General features: G+C 36.0%; 1 protein-coding gene across 8 annotated transcripts; it reads left to right on the top strand.

The window, feature by feature from the left end:
- The first annotated feature begins 1301 nt into the window (after positions 1-1301).
- Positions 1302-20218, top strand: LOC105828944 (dmX-like protein 1). Of its 8 annotated transcripts, none has more exons than XM_028191769.2 (32): positions 1302-1686; positions 2183-2380; positions 2496-2649; positions 2915-3001; positions 3521-3733; positions 3825-3960; positions 4274-4471; positions 4605-4783; positions 4908-5138; positions 5223-5376; positions 5462-10092; positions 10176-10490; positions 10582-10683; positions 10772-10969; positions 11052-11285; positions 11678-11815; positions 11984-12216; positions 12322-12503; positions 12594-12963; positions 13041-13274; positions 13358-13610; positions 13697-13901; positions 13974-14241; positions 14396-14569; positions 14649-14747; positions 16168-16254; positions 17379-17439; positions 17555-17763; positions 17849-17993; positions 18106-18323; positions 18422-18505; positions 18579-20218. In XM_028191769.2, exons 1-32 carry the CDS (start codon positions 1600-1602, stop codon positions 18693-18695), a joined length of 10194 nt encoding a protein of 3397 aa, XP_028047570.1. In that variant the 5' UTR covers positions 1302-1599; the 3' UTR covers positions 18696-20218. The 8 variants fall into 8 exon arrangements, with proteins under 8 accessions (XP_028047570.1, XP_036145291.1, XP_036145290.1 ...); XM_012667532.3 differs by having other exon boundaries at positions 1303-1686; positions 4926-5138; positions 11055-11285; XM_012667530.3 differs by having other exon boundaries at positions 1303-1686; positions 4926-5138.
- The last annotated feature ends 408 nt before the right edge of the window (positions 20219-20626 follow it).

Here is a 20626-nt window from a genome sequence, read left to right as displayed (position 1 = left end):
TTAATATTACAGCTTGAACAATTCTTTCGCTAAGTTTTAACAAAACTTAGACCACACGCAAATATCGCATACCGTGTACAGAGTCAAATATGACATTTGTCAGCCTGCGAAATGCGAGCTGTACGAATATTTTTCAAGCATTCCGCTCGGTTACATCATTAGGGACACAGTGCCAGCATATGCCTTCATAATTGATGTCAACTGGTCGCAATTAATGACACGCGCATATATAGCCGAGTGTCAGTTTCTCCCGAGATAAGCAATCGCATCGCCATTCCACGTCGATTCCAAATGCAGGATGAACTCTTTCTCTTTCCCCTCTCGAATCGTCAAAATTCCAAACCCAATTCTCGATTTCTCCTCTTCTCAAGATCTTTCCTATTGTTCACCGGCGCCTCAATTACGCTTTGTAGTAAAAAGACACGGGGTTCGGAAAGACACACCGCGCCGCTAAATATAGCACGGAGGCGGTTAATAACAAAGGATCGATGGTGATCGCATGGTGAATAATTTTTTTTCCCCGAAGAAGCTCGCCGCCGCTCGATTACAACTAGCGGGCATTTTTCTTCTTTTGCCGTTACGACGTTGTTTACGTGAGCGACATGCACGTTACACGTGTTGTTCACCTGCCTCGCTTAAAGCGAGTTTCTGCCGCAAGCGATTACAATGTATATAACGTCTACAAAAGACCGATCCTTTCCTCCCCCCCCCCTCCTCCGTCAGTGTTAATCTCTCAGTCAATTATTTTTGCTGCAAAAGTTGTCACTGCAATTTCATGTTACTATAATAGATTACATGTATTTAGAAGAACCAGAAAAAGTAACTACAGAGCGCAATTGTGCAATTAAATTAAATTTTGCATTCGATTGATAGACGTTGCACTAATATTTGAATTATAAAAGAAATCCGAATTACTCATTAAATTCGAATACTCATTCTTTAAAAACAAAAAGATCCACAATTGGGTACAATGGATAGAATAATTAAATTTTTATTTTTACTGTTCCATACCCGATCCATATTTTTGAAACATTATTAATTATGATAGATCATTATTTTGTAGAAATGTTAATTTGAGGATCGATTTCATACCCCAACGTTTTTTCATAATTTATAGATTATCTAATTGTATCATCTATCTATATCATCCCCATCTGCCTTTCGCTGAAGCGACGTGGGAGGCTCAAGTCTTAAGTCGTCAGCGGCATATCGATACGCGAATTCGCAATACGCGCGCGCGGCCGTCGTCGGCGCGATCGTTCGCTCCGGAAGCCACCTTCGGCCAGTCATCCGCACACAGCCGCTCGCGACGACAATGTCGCTCGTGTGGACGTCGATTTAAAGATGGCCGCGTCGCGGCCGCCCGATCATCGTGTCGCGTCGATCTTGAAAGGCGCGTGACGCGTCTCTTTCGGGGGATAGCGGAGCCTTAGACTGACGAGGGGCCGGACCGTGCGACGCCCGGACCCGGACGTCGACGTCGACGCACATTGGGTGGGCGCACAGCTTCGACACGAGCGCGGACGGAGCGGCGGATCGCGCCGCCGGACGATGATCTAACGTCTCGCGCGTGTGTGTGTGTGCGACGCGTGCGGTACCATGAATTGTCATCAGATACTCAGCGGCGCCTGCAATGCGGGTGATCGCTGCTACGCAGTCGGCTCCGTCGAGGGAATATCCTTCACCGTAAGTGCCAGTGAGGTTCCGCCAACGATGGCGGTGCGCCGATACGGCGCGTCCTTGGCGATCGGTCGAGCCCCACGGCCGACATCGTCAGCGAAATTTCGTATTTTGTATGCGATCGCAAAAGTCGATACTTACTCTCGCATTATGGAAGTCAGCTGATCGAATGACACTTTGATTAACCATACGAACGTGAGACGTTCGCGAGTTCGCGGATTTTCCTTGACAAACGACGAAAATGTATACCTTTTGTCGTTCTACATGCTATATCTTATATTTTTTTATGCGATGCGAATTACAATATTGATCATTTTTGCTAAACGTTTTGCAATTAGTTGTTAAAAAACTTTATCAAAACAATTAAAGTGATAGTATATCACATTGAAAGATATGGAATCAAGATATGATAAGTTAATATGATAAGGTTTAAAAACTATTTGAAAATACAAGAGTTAAAAAATATTTAATAAATTATGATTTATTATCTTTATGTATTCAGGCATACGCAGCTGGTTGCAATATTGTGATTTTGGCCAATAATTTCGAACGAGTTCAAATAATTCCTGGAGCTGTGCACAATTATATCAGGATCAGCTGTCTAGACTGTAGTACGGATACAGGAAAAATAGCCGCAGCCTATGAAAATCAAGTTTGCATTTTTGAGCCAACGCCACTTATACACAGCACCTGTTCACACGTTTGTATTAATACTCTTTTCTGTTTTATTTTTTTATTATAAATATGTACTTAAGAACATATGCTTAAAATTCTTTACTTTTTTTCTACTTATTTTTTCTAAATGTTTTTTACAGCAATTAGAATACAGATGGGTTCAAACAGGAAGTCTGCAAACAGAATCAAATATTACTTCTTTATCATGGAATTTAGAAGGAACAAGATTATTAACAGGTGGCGAATTGTTACAATTATGGCATCAAAATATCACGCCATTTCAAGAAGAACATAGTAAGTTTACTTTCTTAGATTCTTTTTTCAATAAAACTGATATTTTAAATGGATCTTGTACAATAATGAGAAATTATCTCTCCGAATTGGACTAAAATGTATTGATATTCTGTGATAAAAGATTTTACATTTGCATGATATAAGATATATGATTTCTTTCCCCTTATAAATATTTGAATTTTTCCTTATGAGTACTTGAAATATATATTTGATACTTAAACTTTTAAAATATTAGAATTATCATGTTTCTCATTACTTGATACAGCAACATTACCTACAGCTACAAAGCCGAAAACAGAAGAAATCAGCACAACTGGAAATCATAATGTTACAGCAAATACTTCTCAGGATCGTGAGTTCATTCGTTTCGAGAATGAACGTACAGCTTTGCATGTTAACATTTTACAGCTTTACTAACGCATTGAATTTATAATTATAAAAAATACAATTATCTGATTATCTTAACCAATAACAATGAGAACTAGAGAATTAGAATGAATGCATCTGCAAATGAACCAAATAAAGTTATTTCTGTGACTGATGTTATTGCAAATATTGTGATTTTGTTTTACATATATATATATTAGTTGCAAATAGATAAAGATTGATTATTTTAATATATTTTAAAGATTTTTTAATTCTTAAGCTTGCTACATTGAAATTTTTAATAATACATCTTGCTATTGCGATATGAGTGCACATTATTATTGCAAAATATATTAAAAATTTTACACACGAATGATATAAAATATTTTTTTGTATTATAAAGATGCTATTAAATATTTAGCTTATTTTATTTGAGTTCCAGATATGTATTTTATTGTGTCCATAAACAATTATACTATATTAAAACAAATTTATTTTTTAACAGCTGGTACAGTAACATTCTCAATTGGGGGAGAAGCTGAGAGTCCTGGGCCTGGGGACATGTCTGTTGCAAATGATCCGGGTGGTTGGAATTGTGTATGGAAATGTCGTACAGCTACACCAGTCCATCTTATGAGTTTTAGTCCCGATGGCACTTTGTTTGCAACAACAGGAATGAATGATAGATTAGTCAAAATATGGTTCGAAAATAAACAATGTATGTATTTTTATTAAATTGTATATATTATATAATTAATGATCTTTTTATATCTATGAACAGTTATTATAAATTTATTCTTTGTTTCCAGTGTTTCCAGCAAGAAGCTTAGATCATACAAGTTTTTCTCAATCTGTGGGTAGTGACAATTTTAGTTTTGTTTATGTTGCACACCCACGTGCTGTAACACACCTTTCTTGGCGCAAGACAAGTAAATATATGCCAAAGTAAGTCAACAATTAAGTGGTAACTGATGTTATTTGTGAATAACACAACAAAACACTATTCTACTTTAATATCATTCTTTCTTGCTAGTAAAATTGAAATATTTAATTTTATATATTTAATCTTAAATGAATATTTATACGAATAAAACAATCATAATAATTTTTTATACATATATATATAATGAATATACTATTTGAACTATTATGAAATGACTCTTTGTAGTCAAAAGATTATCAATTTATATATATTAAATTATATAATAAGTAAATGATATTTGCTTTTAATTTTTTTTTTTTTGTTTTTTTGTTACAGAGGCTCTGTATCCAATATGTTGGTTACTTCCTGTCGCGATAATATTTGTCGAGTATGGGCAGAAACTATACCACCTGAGATTGAAGGTTTAGCTAATATGAGTCAGTTTGAGGGTTCTGACAGGCATGGTCACCATGGCAAACATCGTCATCATAACATGCACAAACATCGATTTATGCAACGACTCAAACATATGAAGTATAAAAAACATTTTTTTATTATTTTAAAATACAAAGTACAGTTTAAAGTACAGTTCTATTTTTACAATTAATTAATGTGTATGAAATTTTGGTGAAATAAGATAATAAATAAAACTTTCTTCTTTCTGTAGAACATGTTTTCATATTCGACGCCATGCTAAGCAGCAACATCAAGCTGGTCATACTGCACCGACTTTACCAACGCTTCCGTCTACATATTCTGTACACGATTTCCATAACAATTATCAAACTTCTGGTCATTATCCTGGAATGCATTTTCACTTAGCAGCAAGTATCAACGCAGAAACTGGTAATGTTAATTATGTAATACATAAAGTAATGTAAAGGTTTTATTTTTATTTTGATATTTGTTACGTTGGTATTACATTCTTCTGAATAATATTATTAAAATATTGGTAATTGTCAGTGGATAGTATACGTTCATGTTATAGATATACCACTAGTACCAAGCCTAATCACTGGAGATCCCGAAAGAGAACCAAATTTTATTTTACACTGGCTAAATAACAAAGAAATGCACTTCACCATGCAAGCTGAAAATATATTGCAAGAATTAACTCGTAAAGTAGTGGAAAAAGAGGAAGGTTTGCAACATCAAGATGCTGAACATGTGGAACATGATTCTGAAGATGAATGTACCCCGAGTATGCATTTGATTTATCTTATTGCATATATTTTTGAAAATTGTTTTAAAAAGCTACAATTATTAATAATAATATTTGTTTTAGAAAAAGGAGTTCGACTGCAAACCGCTCAAAAACCGGTTGTCGGTGGTCGATCAATGAGTCAAGAAGAGCACAGTAGCGATGAACATCATACCGCACATACTACCTCATCTCATCACAGTTTAGCACACAGTGTGCACTCTCATCCCAGTCTTAGGTACATATTCAAATTTTCTTTTTTTCTTATTAATTATATCAACATATATAAAATTCTATTTTATTAAAACAAAAATACGTTACAGCAATACAACATCCATTAATTCTATAGCAACGGATGCAACATCTACAATGAACCACGCACCAGATTCATTAGACACAAAGATAGAAACATTGCTGCGTGACTGGCATCACAATCCAGATTTGTTGTTCTCGATACATCCAATAGACGGGAGTTTTTTGATTTGGCATATTGAATGGTTGGACGAGTATCATCCTGGATCTTTTCGTCAGGCACAAATTTCATTTTCCACTCGTATTCCAAATGCATTCCCGCTTGGCGATGCATCGACGATGAGTCATAATGTATCAATGTACTCTCATAATACTGGTGGACCTTTATTGAATATTCGCGAAGTTGCGAAGTCTTCGACAAAAAGCGACCCTAGTGAAGCCGTGACTCCTTTACCCAGTCTTATAGAGCAAGACGAGGAACAGTCTACCTTGACCTCAAAAGCAGGTCAGGAATTATTGAAAAATATAGAAAATTTAAACGATCAAAATCAAACGAAAACTGAAACTAATGCATTGGAGAGTAATAAAAATGGGCAAGACGCAGATCTGTTGGCTCATCCCAGTCCCATTGTTTCTATGGTTTCAAAGCACTCAAATGGTACTTTGAATTTATGGCAGTTAACGTTTGCGGATAAAACAAAATTTTCGCAAGTGTTAAGCATAGGACATGCATGTAGAGCTTCCGGACATCGCTTCCGTGTAAACGACATCACTTGCCATCCCGTCTTACCTCTACTTGTGACAACTTCCCATCACAATATACCCGAATTTTCTGGTACTCAATCAACGGAATCGCACGAAAATCTCAGTAGCAAACATGATTCATGTAAGGATAAGGATATCATGTCGCCCACTGGATTTTGCAGCGAATTGATATTATGGCGCGTAGATGCTGTAGGACCTTTATCTAAGAGCGGTGGAGTTTCTGAATTGGCACGTATTAACTCACCTGAGATATCGGCGTTTAGTAACGTAGCCTGGATTCCAACATTATTACCAAGCACGACATTGGGTAATTTATCCAATTCTCCCAGTGCCTGCTTCGTAGCTAGTGATGGAGAATGTTTAAGAGTTTATCAAGCTGTCATTGATGCTAGAACATTACTGGCAGAGGTATCGATCAGTGAGAGAAGAAGCAGAATGATGGATTCCATGGCTAGTCTCTCGACAGATATGTCATCGGATGATGGTGTCAGGCACTCTATTCATGACAGGATAAAAATAGTGTCTCAGCAATCGACTGCGAGACCAGGATGCGTTATACAACTTGATGCTATTTCAGACGCCACTCACGATTGGCAGAATACGCAGTTTCTCCACGTCTTTCAAGAGCAATTGATCACAGGCGAGAGAAGTGATGAGAAACAGCCCGGTATCGACACATCAGCCAACGACTTAGGACTCATGGAATCCACATTGGATGCTATGGTGGACCTACAGCAATCTGCAATCTTTGAAGAGCCATTTTACATAGTAGTTCTTGAGCGTACACAGCAGGGCACAACCGTGCACATGTGGCGATTGGTAATAGCATCACAACCGGAAACTACCGGTTTATCAGGCTCGATGATGTATGTGCCAGATTCTCACTTAGTTCAGGACGAAGATGATGAGGGAACACCCGGTAGATTAAGCCATACGGAAGGTAGACGATCACGCAGAGCCAGTCAAACTGGCGGCCGGAGTCGTCGTGAAAGTCAGGCCGATCTAGACTCGACGTTTCTATCTCGTCGCCATCAAAACAGCCACGTTCTCATCACTACTACAAAAGTTTGCACGCAAGAATTGCCGTTACCCGACGGTGTAGAAGTGATTCATGCTGCTCCTGCCGCGGGACATTTGAGTAGTTCCTCAATATATCCTGCTTGCTTCGCACCATATATTATCGTGACAGCCTGTAGCGATAGTACTGTGCGTTTTTGGAAATGCAAAGTGACGAAGAAACCGGACAACAAGCTTGATTATGAATGGTGTGAGTGGGAAATGACGAGGAAAGATCAAGAATCTACTATTGATATCACTGGTCAACCATTGAATATAAGCGCAGCTTACAGTGGACGCATCGCTTGCGCCTATAAATACGGAAAATCGTTTACGCGTCCGACGAAAAACGATCCGGATTCACGCTATGTAAATCTTTGCGTTGCTATATATGAATGTGAAAGTACAGGTGGCAGCGAATGGATCTTGGAAGACACGATTCATCTGAAGAATATTCATCTGCCGCGAATACCGGTAGATCAACATCTAGATCTTAGCTATTTGTACGATAGCAGGTTCTTGCAGAAAAAGCAACGGCTCACTCAGGTGTTGCAAACTCTCAGTCACGAGGATATAAGATCTTCGAGAAACGGAGAAAATGGTGATTCCACGAAAGCGAATGCTGGCCTGCTAGCGGTTCCATCGTTTAGTACTCTGCAGTCTTTACGGAAATCGATCATAGAGAACGGTAACACGTGTCCGCTCACGCAGAAGCATCTGGTGCAACTCGACTGGGTATCCAAAGAGGACGGTTCGCATATTTTAACCGTCGGCGTTGGTTCCAAGATTATGCTGTTTACTCCGGTATGCTCGGATCTAGCGCAAGCTAACATGAAAGCAATGAAGGAATCCCAGAGCAATAATAGACCGATACTGAGAAAGACCTCGTCATTGGCTCAACCTCAATTCGTAGATGAGATTCGATGGATGAAGTTGCGTAAAATTGAGCTGACAACGGCAGATGGTTTACCGCCACTGCCTATGCAAATATCCTGGGTGCGAGACGGTATTCTGGTCGTCGGCATGGATTCCGAGATGCACGTGTACTCGCAGTGGAAGCCGAATCCGAAAAATGACTGCTTTCATTCGAATCTGCAGCATCAAGAGTCTGACGAGTTTCAAGCGAGTCGAAATTTGCGTGATGAGGATCTACGCACATTAGCGCACGAAACTTCCCAGAGACGGCTAGCAAACGTGTCTTCCATGCCACATTTGTCACGCGTTAGCAGCATCAATTTGACAATGTTAGATGCCAAGAAGAAGCGCGGTATGCAGAATGAAAACTTGAGTTTTGATTACATGCCGGATTACGGACTGTTTGAGGCATCGAGGATAGCTTGCCCTGTTTTACCGCAATATCACCCTAAGCAGTTGATGGAACTGTTGAATTCAGGTAAAATCAGATGGGTAAAAGCTATATTGGCACATCTCGTCCGATGTATAGGTAGTTCGTACTCTTTGCGGGCCGATGATGAAAGTCTAGTGAAGCAGCGCGGTTGGTCACGATCGAGAACAATGTCGGTGAGTTACATGGGCACGACATCGCCACTGGAACCGAGAGGTTCCACCACACAGATACCAGAGGAATTGACGCTAGATTATGCGGAGATTACATCCATCTCCCCACTTCCGTTATGGACTCTGTTGATGGCCGACAAAGAAACGAATCTACCGCATCAGCAGAGCGAGGATAAGCACGATTACAATGAGCTATTCGACAGCAATTTGGATGAAGGAGAATCATTGGACGATATGTTGGACGAAAATTATGAACGTTCGCGACAGAAGGATAGACGGTCCTCGGTGCCGGAAAGACAAGGAATATCTCATTTTGGTCCCAGGCAAGGCAGACTGTTGTCGCGTCTTTTGACTCACACTCATCTTCCAGGACTTTCCAGTCTCGATCAAATGCATTTGCTCGCCCTAGCAGACACCGTTTCGACGTGTAATGTCGATTTCGCGGAAAGATTCGCGATTGATGCGGCGAAAAATGCGATAGCTAAAGAGAATCTAACTGGTATTCCGGACGGCGAAACTGTATCCACTGATTCGCTAGACGATTGCGGCCTCAGGTTCCTCTTAGCAATGAAACATTACAATTACTTGATACGCTGCTTACCATTGGCGCAAAGAGCACAATTCCAAAAACAGGGTGTTGCGTCGAATAATCTCGTATGGGCGTTTCATTCTGAATCAGAAGAAGAATTACTAGGATTAATTCCGTCTTATGCCAAAGGTCAACCAAAGTGGTCCGTGCTGAAGGAACTTGGCGTTGGTTGGTGGATTAGAAGCAACACGGTGCTGAAAAAATGTGTAGAAATAATAGCAAAGGCTGCTTTCCAGGATAAGCAAGATCCTCTAGACGCAGCTGTCTATTACTTAGCAATGAAAAAGAAGAATCTGGTATGGGGTTTGTTTAGGAATAAGCGAGACGAACGAATGACCACCTTTTTCTCGAATAATTTCACCGAGAATCGATGGAGGAAAGCGGCTCTGAAGAATGCTTTTGCTTTGCTTGGAAAGCAGCGATTCGAGCATGCAGCCGCGTTCTTTTTACTTGCCGGAGCACTGAAAGATGCCATCGACGTGTGCTTAAATAAATTAAATGACATTCAACTCGCGATGGTGATAGCTAGGCTCTACGAAAATGATACATCGTCTCCTAATATGAGAAGATTATTGTATGAAGAAATCTTAGGTTGCGATAAAGACGGGCAAAATCAAGATATGAGCAGAGTGCATCCTGATCCATTCTTGCGCAGTATGGCTTTGTGGATTTTGAAGGATTATTCTGGTTCTCTCAATACTTTGTTGTTGACCAATGTCGGTCACATGCATCCTCAGTATAACGATGAATCTGATAAGCCAGAAGGAACAACAGGTAAATAATCTTGACTTTGTACATTACGTACATGAATTAATATTTTAGAATAAATAGATTTTATTCTTGAACATTTATTTTAGCAAATCCAAACGTTTTCAACTTTTACGTTTATCTTCGTACGCATCCATTATTAATCAGACAATATATCGCATCCACTGCACAAGATAAGAAGAAAGGACACTCTGTAGTAATTTCGGGATTTAGTTATGGCACAGAAACAAAGAGTCAACCAGATAAACAATTATTGTTAGAAGATAGCATTACACCCCTGGAGAGGCAACTTTATTTTACAACGGCACACGCACACTTTAAAGCTGGCTGTCCAGCTCTTGCTCTTGAAGTTTTATCTAAATTGCCTAGTAAAGTTATGGAAACAAATGGCGAAGATTCTCCAAGTAAATAATATTTTCATATATATTTACAGTACATTAATTGATAATCTATAATTTCTAAATTAAAAAGATTGCGATCTTTCTATCCTAATAGGCTTATTAAACAGCCCAAGTAAGGCCAGAGCTCAAGATGCTCAAATAGATACTGGTATTATTAATTGGGGAAATGAGTCAAATGCAGTAAGCAATAATAAAGGTACGTAGATATAATATTATTTTGAATAAAAGAATATAGTATTAAGAATATGTGCTAAATGATTGATAATTTTAACTATAACGTTTAGAAACAGCTGCAACTATGGATTGGAGTACATCATCATTTGATTGGTCTCAAAGTAGCAAGCGTGTGGAAGAAGATAAATTGGAATTAAATTGGGATGATGAGGAACCGGCTGAGGGTGAGGACGCCGATAGTCCTCCCATGAGTATGAAACTTAATAAAAAGGAGCAGGATAATGCGCATAAATTAGAAAACGATAATAGTAAGGCTTTCCTTTTTTTTTTGTAAAATTAACATTAATTAATTTTTATATGACTAACTAACAAAAGTGACTAATGTTTTAGAAGATGTCGTAAAATCAGCTGGACAATTAGATATTATGGCGCAACAACTGAAATTCGTAGCCTGTTTGAAAATTTTAATGGAGGAACTGTCTACATTAGCGACAGGTTTTGAAGTGGACGGAGGTCAGCTACGATATCAACTATATGTATGGTTAGAACGAGAAGTAGATGCATTAAGACAACTTTGCAGCTACAGTACTAATGCAGATGGAGACGTGAACAACGTAGCAGAATGTAAATTTTTCTCTTTTATTTTGTACACATAACTATTAGGGGAATAACAATAATAACTTTTCTCCAAGTTACTCTCTAAATCGAAATCACAGTGTTATTTACTGACAGTGTTATTGAATGACAGTGAACAGTCTGATTTCCTATACGTACAATTATATCAATTAGTGATAAATGCACTGTTTTCAATGATAGAATACTAATGGAACAGTGATTTTGATTAGTGAGAATACTTTCTTTTTAATCACTAAAAGATAATAAAATTACTGATGATTGCAATTATAAGTATATAGCATTATAAATAAATCAGTAAGATTTCACTGATTCTCAGATTTAGAGAGTACGGATTAATAAAAATTAAAAAATGGTGATACTAATAAAAGAATGATATTTAGATGAAGGTGGTATGGTCGATGATGTACCACCATATAAACCCGGTGAGCAGCCAACGTTACATCAAATACTTGTGGCGGAGAAGTTGGATTTTGAAGCTAAAGTACAGAGAGCTGCAAAGAGGAAAAAATGGCTGAAAGGTTAATTGCATTAATTTTTATTTTAATGATTTAAACATTTTAATTTTAGAAATTGTATTTTTAATTGTAAATTTGTTGCAATTCAATATCAATATTGCAAATATTGCAAACTCAATATGTTAGCTTTTAGAAAACAAGTCTACTAAAACAATATTGTGTGATTTTCAGCTAATGAGACATTATTGAGGACACTGTTGTCATACTGTTCATTGCACGGTGCATCAGGTGGTGGCTTAGCATCAGTAAGAATGGAATTGGTACTTTTACTGCAGGAGTTGCAGCAAGAAAAGACTCAACAACAATTGCTTAGTCCTCTTCCTTTCCCCACTACACTACCTCTATTGAGCGCTAGCGTTGCTTGCAACAAAACTGTTGTTGCTGATCCAGTTAGACATCTGCAGGTTTGTCATATCAATTTTCTTATTAATTTTACCTTATCAATGTTCTTTTATTCTTTTTTATATTGATTTTATATTATATAACACTGTATTATTGCTTTTTTGTAGTCTCTCGCACATGATATGCTACAGACTTTAGTAGAGTTACGCAATCCACCGATGCCTAACAGAAATACACATTACTGCGAAGTATTTATCATGAGAGATTTAGCGGTGGCACTTAGCGCCTGTATTTACCAGTCACTTTGCGATTCAGACACGTTCGTTATGAAACATCACCAGCCAGATAGGTAAGTTAAATGTTTATAATATAGTAAGTTAATTAAATGTTAGATTATTCCTGATATTCTAAATATATATATATTGTGATCATATTTTAGTTTCCCAGCAGTCGCTGAAGTAGAAACGTTTTCGGGTGGGCATTTGGTTGCCTCAAATAGATATCATCGACGGTATTCAACCGACGACGGTATATGTATAACTACCTCACCTGCGAAGTGGCCAGGCGTGACAAATTTGCGTGCATTGTTAGCTCGGGAGAAAGACGAAGATACCCCAAAACTAAATATTCTGCTCTGTGAGGCATTTGTGGCGACATATATGAGTCTCTTCGTTTACGCTCTGTCGAGTTGCGATAGTCACATTTTATACAGACTAGTAGGACAACACTTTGATAATAATACGTGGGCTTCTCTCTTTGGCGGAGGAGTTAAGAAGCTGCTACGCGTAGCGAGCACCACTAATAGTCAGGTACAATTAGTCCTTGATTCTCTCTGTTTTATATTTTATGAGTGTTGCTTTTTTATTTTTGCTTTTTTTTTAATCAGGGCGGTAACACGGTTAGTGTTGAGCGGACGGATAGCGTGACGAGTGAGATTCAAAGTACCGCCAGTGGTATGTGGAACACTATGACGTCGTTGACTAAACAACGTGTCAAGCTGAATATGAAACTATTAGGACAATTTACGGGTCAACAGCCAAATATGAAAGAAGATAAGCCTACGTATAGAGAACAATTTGTTTCGCCACAAATGAGCATGATTTCCTATTTTCTCATGAAGGTATGGTTGAGAAATATCGAGACAGTATATCCATTATCTCTGTCTATTTTACTATTATGAGTAATTATACAATACTTTTTCAGCCACGCATAGAGACTGAATATGCAGATGAAATTGATTATGATTCTTCCGATTCTGCAGTATCTGATTTAGATTCTACAGACGACGAGGAAGACGTATTCGACACGGGTTCGAAACCAAAGAGTAAACCAAAGGATAATACAGAACATAGTAATTCGAATTCGTATAGTTGGAGTGTAATGAGATTAGCAATAGTTAAAATACTGCAACAGCAGTTACAAGATTTTTTGACTGTTGCCGGCATAGAAATGCAAGGTATGAAACGCGATATCTGTAAATAAAATCTCAAATATATAAAAATATATAATAAAGTGTTTTACGTAACACTTTTGTTATTCTAGAATTACCTGTAAGCAGTCCGCTGACTCACGGTACGTTGGGTATTGTTGCACAATGGCAAGAATCTTTGCGCGAAGAATTAGAACTTAAAGGTCCACCTCCAGTGAATTATATACCCGGCTGTGCGCCAGATCCTTCTCCTACGCCAGGGAAACCAGCTATTCATAAATATCGATCGTTATTAGAGAAAGGAAATACACCTTTTAAGTGAGCAAATTTTGTTTAATTAAAAATTAAAAAAAAAAAAAGAAAAGATATAAAGAAATATTCTTATTTCAGCACACGATTAGCATCCGCAGCGCCTACCAATCGTCTATGGTGTTATTTAGTCAGACAGGAATTGGTTCAGGATATTTTCATTCGCGCAGTATTTGGAAAACGAAGATCCCTGTCAACGATACTTGAAAGTAGTCAATCAGTTGTTGACAGCGTACATCGTGGAACTGGAGAAGATAAGGGTAGTGATAGTGGCACTACAAGTTTGCCAGAACCAGTCAGGATCATCCATAAAGAACAAGATAGCATCAGTGCCTTCTGTCTTAATCAGGTATCTGATTTTAACTTCTTTTCTTGTCATGATAATTACTTTCTCTAAAATAAACTTTTAAAGAAGTTTTAGATTTTAGATTGTCTTGAAAATATTTTTATTCTAAATGTTTTTAATGTACTAGTAATATTGTATGTTTAATAATCGTGTACAGGTTAATCCAGGTTTAATGGCCCTTGCTACTCCTCGGGAAGTGCAAGAGATGAATATTTCCCTGCTCCTAGAACTTCCGTCGTGGTTGGAAGATGAGTGCGAATTTGATATTATCAATTTGAATAAACAACCTGATCCAGAACCTGTACCGCCAACTAGTTTCTTAGTTATACAGGTACTGCTTAATACTTTTCGATTAGCACGATAATAAATTTCATTTTTCAAATTATTTTACATACACATATTGTTTGCAGACGGCAGCAGATCGTCCTTTGTTGGCGCAGAGTCCTCAGCAAAACAGTCCTCAACCCCACTCAGGTATAGCCAGTCAGAGTGGACGTGGCGCGAGCGTGGTAAGTTTCGCATTATATCATTATTTATAAATAGCGTCAAAAGTGCCATTATTATATATGTTATAAATTAAGAGATCTTAAAAATTGATGAAATATTTGAATAAAAAACATTAATAAGTATTAATAAATATTAAATATTAAACTATTCTTAAATATATTAAAGAGATAAAAAAGTCATTTTATAAATATAATTTTATAAGTATAATCCAAAATTTTGTAAATATATTTTGAATTAATTTACGTCAAGATTTAATTTTTTTATTTAAAAAATTTTTTAATATTTTTTATATATGTATTTGTGCTTATTGATTTGATATATCACTCTTGAATGCTGAATTTATTTTAAAGTTAATAAAAATAAAACAAATTTCACTTTTTCTCTGTTATACCGTATTTATTTATTTATTATTATATCTCAGAATAATAAGAATTTATTTTTGTTTTAAGTGTAACCGTAAATCTCACTATGTATTGTTTTAATATGCATATGTGTGCGTGAGTGTAAAAAATGTGCAGTTAATCATTACTATGCAAGAGATTATATTTCTAGTGAAATTAATTATCATAAAAGAGCTTGACTTACTATAATAATAACTTAGCAAATATTTGCAGTATTTTCGAGATATAAGGTCTAAATTGCTTACAAGTATTTGCAATAAGAGTTTTCTGGCAAAATAACAGGTTTTAACGAACAATTTTTAAGCTTTTATTCGCAAAGATTTATGCCGATTTAAATAGAAAATGTGTTGTCTATTCAGGGTATTCTTCGAATCATTATATGTGTACTAAGTTCCTGCATATACATTGTATATTGTTTGCCATCACTCCATCTAAAATGTGCCTCTTGTAATAATATCCTTGTTTTGTATTTTTGATACGAAGATAATATTATTAGATAATATTATTAGACAATATTTAATAGTCAAAATGATGCGAGTTTAGAAACAGTATTTTGCATCAAAGACAAAAGAATTATGATTATAAAGAAAAATCATTCATTGCATGATATATATATATATATATACATATATATTAAGACCAGAGTGTGCACTGTCTCACATATCAGGATACGGCGGAATTCAAGGCTTGCTCGTTTTATATGATAACTAATTGAAACAAATTTATCATATCACAATTTATTTAAAATAAAAAATGTTGGTTGATTATTTGATAATTATTTCTTATCTGATCGAGACTATAACGGTAACGTTTATCGATTAAAAAGTATAGCACTTTTTTAATATACCACTTGAATGTATGAAAGTAAAAGAAATTGCGAGACAAGCCTTGTAAGCCGTGAATGTGGTGTACTCGGTTAGGGTAGCACAAGTGGTGACAGAGACAATGTTGCTTGTTCAATGCTTGCCTAACATCTAACTTGGTCTGCGTCACTGAACTGGCGGCTCATTCGCTCGCTCAGATGAAGGGGATGCCTGCTTTTCCTGGCTCCCACGACCTGCGTTTCTGTCAATTTGTTGCCGATAGGAGCAAACACTTGTTAAAGCCGGTGAGATTACATCTAACAGACCCTAGTCTATTCTAGTGCGAATTTCATGTTTAACATTTTTGGATAACAAGCAAATATCTGATTTGTAATATGTTAAAGCTCGTAAGCTTATAGCTTGCAATTTTATTGTTGAAAATTTGATCTAAAAAAATGAGAATTTCTGACAGTATTTAACATTTTCTGGTTTATGTATATTGCAAGTCAGATATATTTTGAATTTCCGAAAGATCTTATAGTTCAACCATAAGCTCTGTTTTTAGAAATGTTCAGCTATTATCATTGTATCTAAGAGCTCAACATGCACAGTGCATTGATTTATATTTTTCTTTGCTTACATTATATCAGTTTAACAATAATAACAAAGATTTTGTAAAAAAAGAAATACTTTAGCGTATACTCGATTTGCAGTTATGGTGTTTCATCTACTCCTAGATTTTATAGATATTATTTATAGTCCATGGATGAAATTTATCACAAGTATTACATTAAATATATTACATAAACCTGATTTTAAATGTGGATTTAATGCATGTACTATCCAAACTCTTCGACTGATTGTACATATAATCTTTTTTGGATGATGTGTTAAATTTAAAAACGCTTTTCATTGTTTAGTATAAAAATCATAAGATGAATGCGTAAAGATCTGTTATATTTCGTTGTACAATATGACCCATGTTTATGTACATGACCACACATGTTAATTAAATGTCTGCAGTACGCTAATTCGTAGAAACAAACAAAATTAGAAGCTATTCCTAACAGCTAATTCCGCAAGCTAATGGGCCGAAAAGCAATTTCAGTTGCAAATTGTCTTAATTGGAAATTCGCTACAACTCGTTTGAAACGCATGCTACATGTTCATTATGTGCAATTCCATTAAATTTACTTTGCGTTAACACCCAGACTGCGTTATACCTTAATATAATTGCTGAATGTATGAAGTTACTTATTTAATTCTATTAAAATATATATATATATAAATGAAATATGTGCGTGCGTGCGTGCGTGTGTGCGTGTGCGTGCGTACGTGCGTGCGTGCGTGCGTCTGTGTGTGTGTGTAAATGTGTGTTTTTTTCTCGAATCTTTATTTACAAATTCAATCGACTATTTTATTCTGACAGATCCTGAAGCATAAGATCGATGGAATCAGGAGAATCTCTTCCCATCCACTTTTACCATTATGTGAGTAAAATTGTCATTTTGATTTCTTTTGCGATCATGCAAAAACAGCGAAAAAGTTTTAAAGTAATTAATGTTATGTGACAAATTATTAATATTATGTTTTTTATGGCACTAGACTTAACCGGATCGCAGGATGGTTCTGTATCGTTATGGGAGTGGGGACATCAGACAGCCGTCGCTACTCCGAGAGCACCTGGTACTTTTGCTAAAGTGACCCGCGTGCGATTCTCTCAGCATGGTAATAAGTTCGGTGTGGCTGATTCCGATGGTCATCTGAGTCTGTTTCAAGTGGCCTGCCGAGAAGGAACGGCTCGGCCGTTCTTCGTAAGAATCTAATCTGTTAAAAAAAAACATTGGAAGTAATATTTAGTACGTCCGTTTGCTGTTAACACTGTCAAATTTGTTTCAGAATTATCAATGTCACAGCAAAGTCACCTCGGATTTCGTCTTCCTCGGCGCGTGCAGTCTTGTAGCCACCGCAGGTCACGGCTCGGAAGGACGGAACGTAGCATTATGGGACACGTTACTTCCACAAAATAAATCTCTTGTACAAGGTACGAGTAATCGATGCATATTATACATTTAATATGATTTAACTTGTTAACAAATGAGAGTCTTTTCCGTAATTATGATGTGATTGTTCTTGATCGGATTGTTGTTCGTTAGGCTTTACGTGTCATGATCAGGGAGCTAGTGCGTTGATCTTAGCGCCACAGCATCAGTTGCTCATCAGTGGCGGCAAGAAAGGTGACATTAATATATTTGACGTGCGACAACGGCAACAAAGACAGAGATTCCAGGCGCACGAATCGGCTATTAAATGTCTAGCACTCGATCCGCACGAGGAATTTTTCGTTAGCGGGGCAGGTGATGGCGATATTAAGGTAGCATAAGGCATTGCCTCTTTAAATTATGACTTCTTAATTAAATATTTTACACTCTTCCGGTTTCGAATGATAATAAGCGAACATTTTATCTGTAGATATGGGGTTTGACCGTCCATTCTCTCCTTTACTCGTTTCCTGGTGAACATCCACGATCTAGTTTCTTCAAAAACATAGGACAGGTATTGAAGTACATTACGATTATTAATTCGTTTAAACGTGAAACAGAGATATAACATTATCATTTCTCGCCAGGGCGTTACCCAATTACACGTAGATTCTGCGGGTCGATTGTTTTCGTGTGGAGCAGATGGTTCAATGAAAGTCCGTCAACTGCCAGAACGCGATTGTGTAATACAAACGCTTTATTAGGATTAAAAAGAAGAAACAAAAAAATTGATGAATACGAAGTGATACCGTGTAAGTATATTATGCAAAAGAGCCGATATTTATTGATTATATACATATACATAAATATGAAAGGCGAATCGTTAAAGAAATCCACGCAATTAATTAATTGCTGTTGTACAATATACCCACTACTTTTACATACGAACCGTGCAGACGGTACAGTATCTCTTTGCACGGCTAGTGTGTTGTGACTAAGCTAATATATCAGGTGTTACCTTTATAAATATATATATATATATCGTTTCATCCAGAGCTACTTTATTGCATAATAAAGTAGTGAATTCCGCACGAATATTGTTGTTGTTGTCCAAAATTGAAGCTCTTATAGTCTAAACATAGTAAAAATCTGTAATCTTAGATAATGTCTTCAAGTGTTTCCCCGTTCTAAGGAAAAAAAAGAAAACCGAAACAGATATACAAATAAATAACTGTAGCGCCGATAAGGTTGCAAACGACACTGTATTTTCCCTAACGTGCATTTCGTACGGAACAGCATATAATAATACTAATGATCATTCCTTTCTCACATGAAAGTAATATTAAACGATTCGATAAATGATATGTAATAATCCTTCTGTACCTTCATATTTTAATATATGTAATATATGTATTTATAAAGATCAGTTGATAAATTCTATTGTTTAGCGCCAGATAATTTAAAGACGATTTAGCCGATTTCATAACGGTTATTGAAACACGATGTTTCTTTGTGTTAATGAGAAACTGCGGTTTCTATGTATTATTTGTTGAAATAGAGACAGTGTGCGCAATGTGTAAGTTATTGTTCTGTAATATAGTTCGATAAATTAGTTTGAATGAATCATGTATTGAAGGTACTCCATTTCGATGCTTTTTTGTCATCGCTAATACTATACGATATATTCGTAAGGGTATAAAACATGGCAATTTTGGGTAATGAGTAAAATACAGAGCTTAAAATATGTGTTGCCTTTTAATAAACTCTTTCTATCTCTTGAAGTGTGTAATATATATAGTCTTTTGACGAGAGAGATAAGTATAATGCTGTACAATGCATTTATCTTATCGCGTATGTATAGAGAATTATTTAAAATACATGTTACCGGATGGACAAATGATAGACTAATAGCTTCGAGAATTACTTTTTTTCCAAATTATTTAAATCTATTTTATCAATTTTACAAATATTTTACAGATATCTAGATAAATGTATTTTCCTCATATCCAGTTTTGTAAATATCACATGAATTGTGATCAAAAAAAGCATCGTTTAATACGAACTTGTTTACAGTTGTGTAACGCCAATTTTTAAATTAGTATTGTTTCTGTCGCTATAAATTTTAGGACTTTTCTGCAATTAATTGTTGCAAATATAGTATGATTCTGTTATAAAGTATGTATACATAAAATTATAAACTGTAACAAAGAATTTATTTTTGTTAAATGCACTTGTTGAATGACACTTATTAGTTCGTATATATACATATATATGTAATGAAGTTAAATCCGCTGTTTGATTTACACCTAATGCACTTATATAGATACTTATTAATCTTTTGCACTTTATTTCAAAATTACAAAATCTGTAACATACATCATAATAAAAAAATAAATAATTTATATCGCCTAATAATTTTAAGCTTTCTGTCATGAAATATATTATGAAAGAAAACTTTCTATAAAAAAATAAAATCAGTATTTATACAATGCATATACATATATGGTTATGTAACATTTTATGTAAATTTTTATTTGAACCGTTGTATACACAGTCGATGGTATTGTATACTCGATTATACAATAAATATGTGCAAATTATAAGTATCAGAAATATTCAGACTTTTGAAAATATATGTATACTATTCGTTATACAAATACTGTATTATTGTTAAGATCTTACAATAATACAACAT

This window comes from Monomorium pharaonis, chromosome 7, assembly GCF_013373865.1.
Source record: "Monomorium pharaonis isolate MP-MQ-018 chromosome 7, ASM1337386v2, whole genome shotgun sequence".
NCBI classification, from domain to species: Eukaryota; Metazoa; Arthropoda; class Insecta; order Hymenoptera; family Formicidae; genus Monomorium; species Monomorium pharaonis.
Note: the sequence above shows the minus strand (reverse complement) of the source record. Positions and strands in the feature narration are given on the sequence as shown.

Coding starts and splice junctions, on each gene's coding strand:
- LOC105828944 (XM_036289397.1), top strand. CDS start 1,600: ATGAATTGTCATCAGATACTCAGCGGCGCCTGCAATGCGGGTGATCGC. Junction 11,286..11,677: donor CGTGAACAACGTAGCAGAAT/GTAAATTTTTCT, acceptor AATGATATTTAG/ATGAAGGTGGTATGGTCGAT. Junction 16,255..17,378: donor GCAAACACTTGTTAAAGCCG/GTGAGATTACAT, acceptor TTATTCTGACAG/ATCCTGAAGCATAAGATCGA.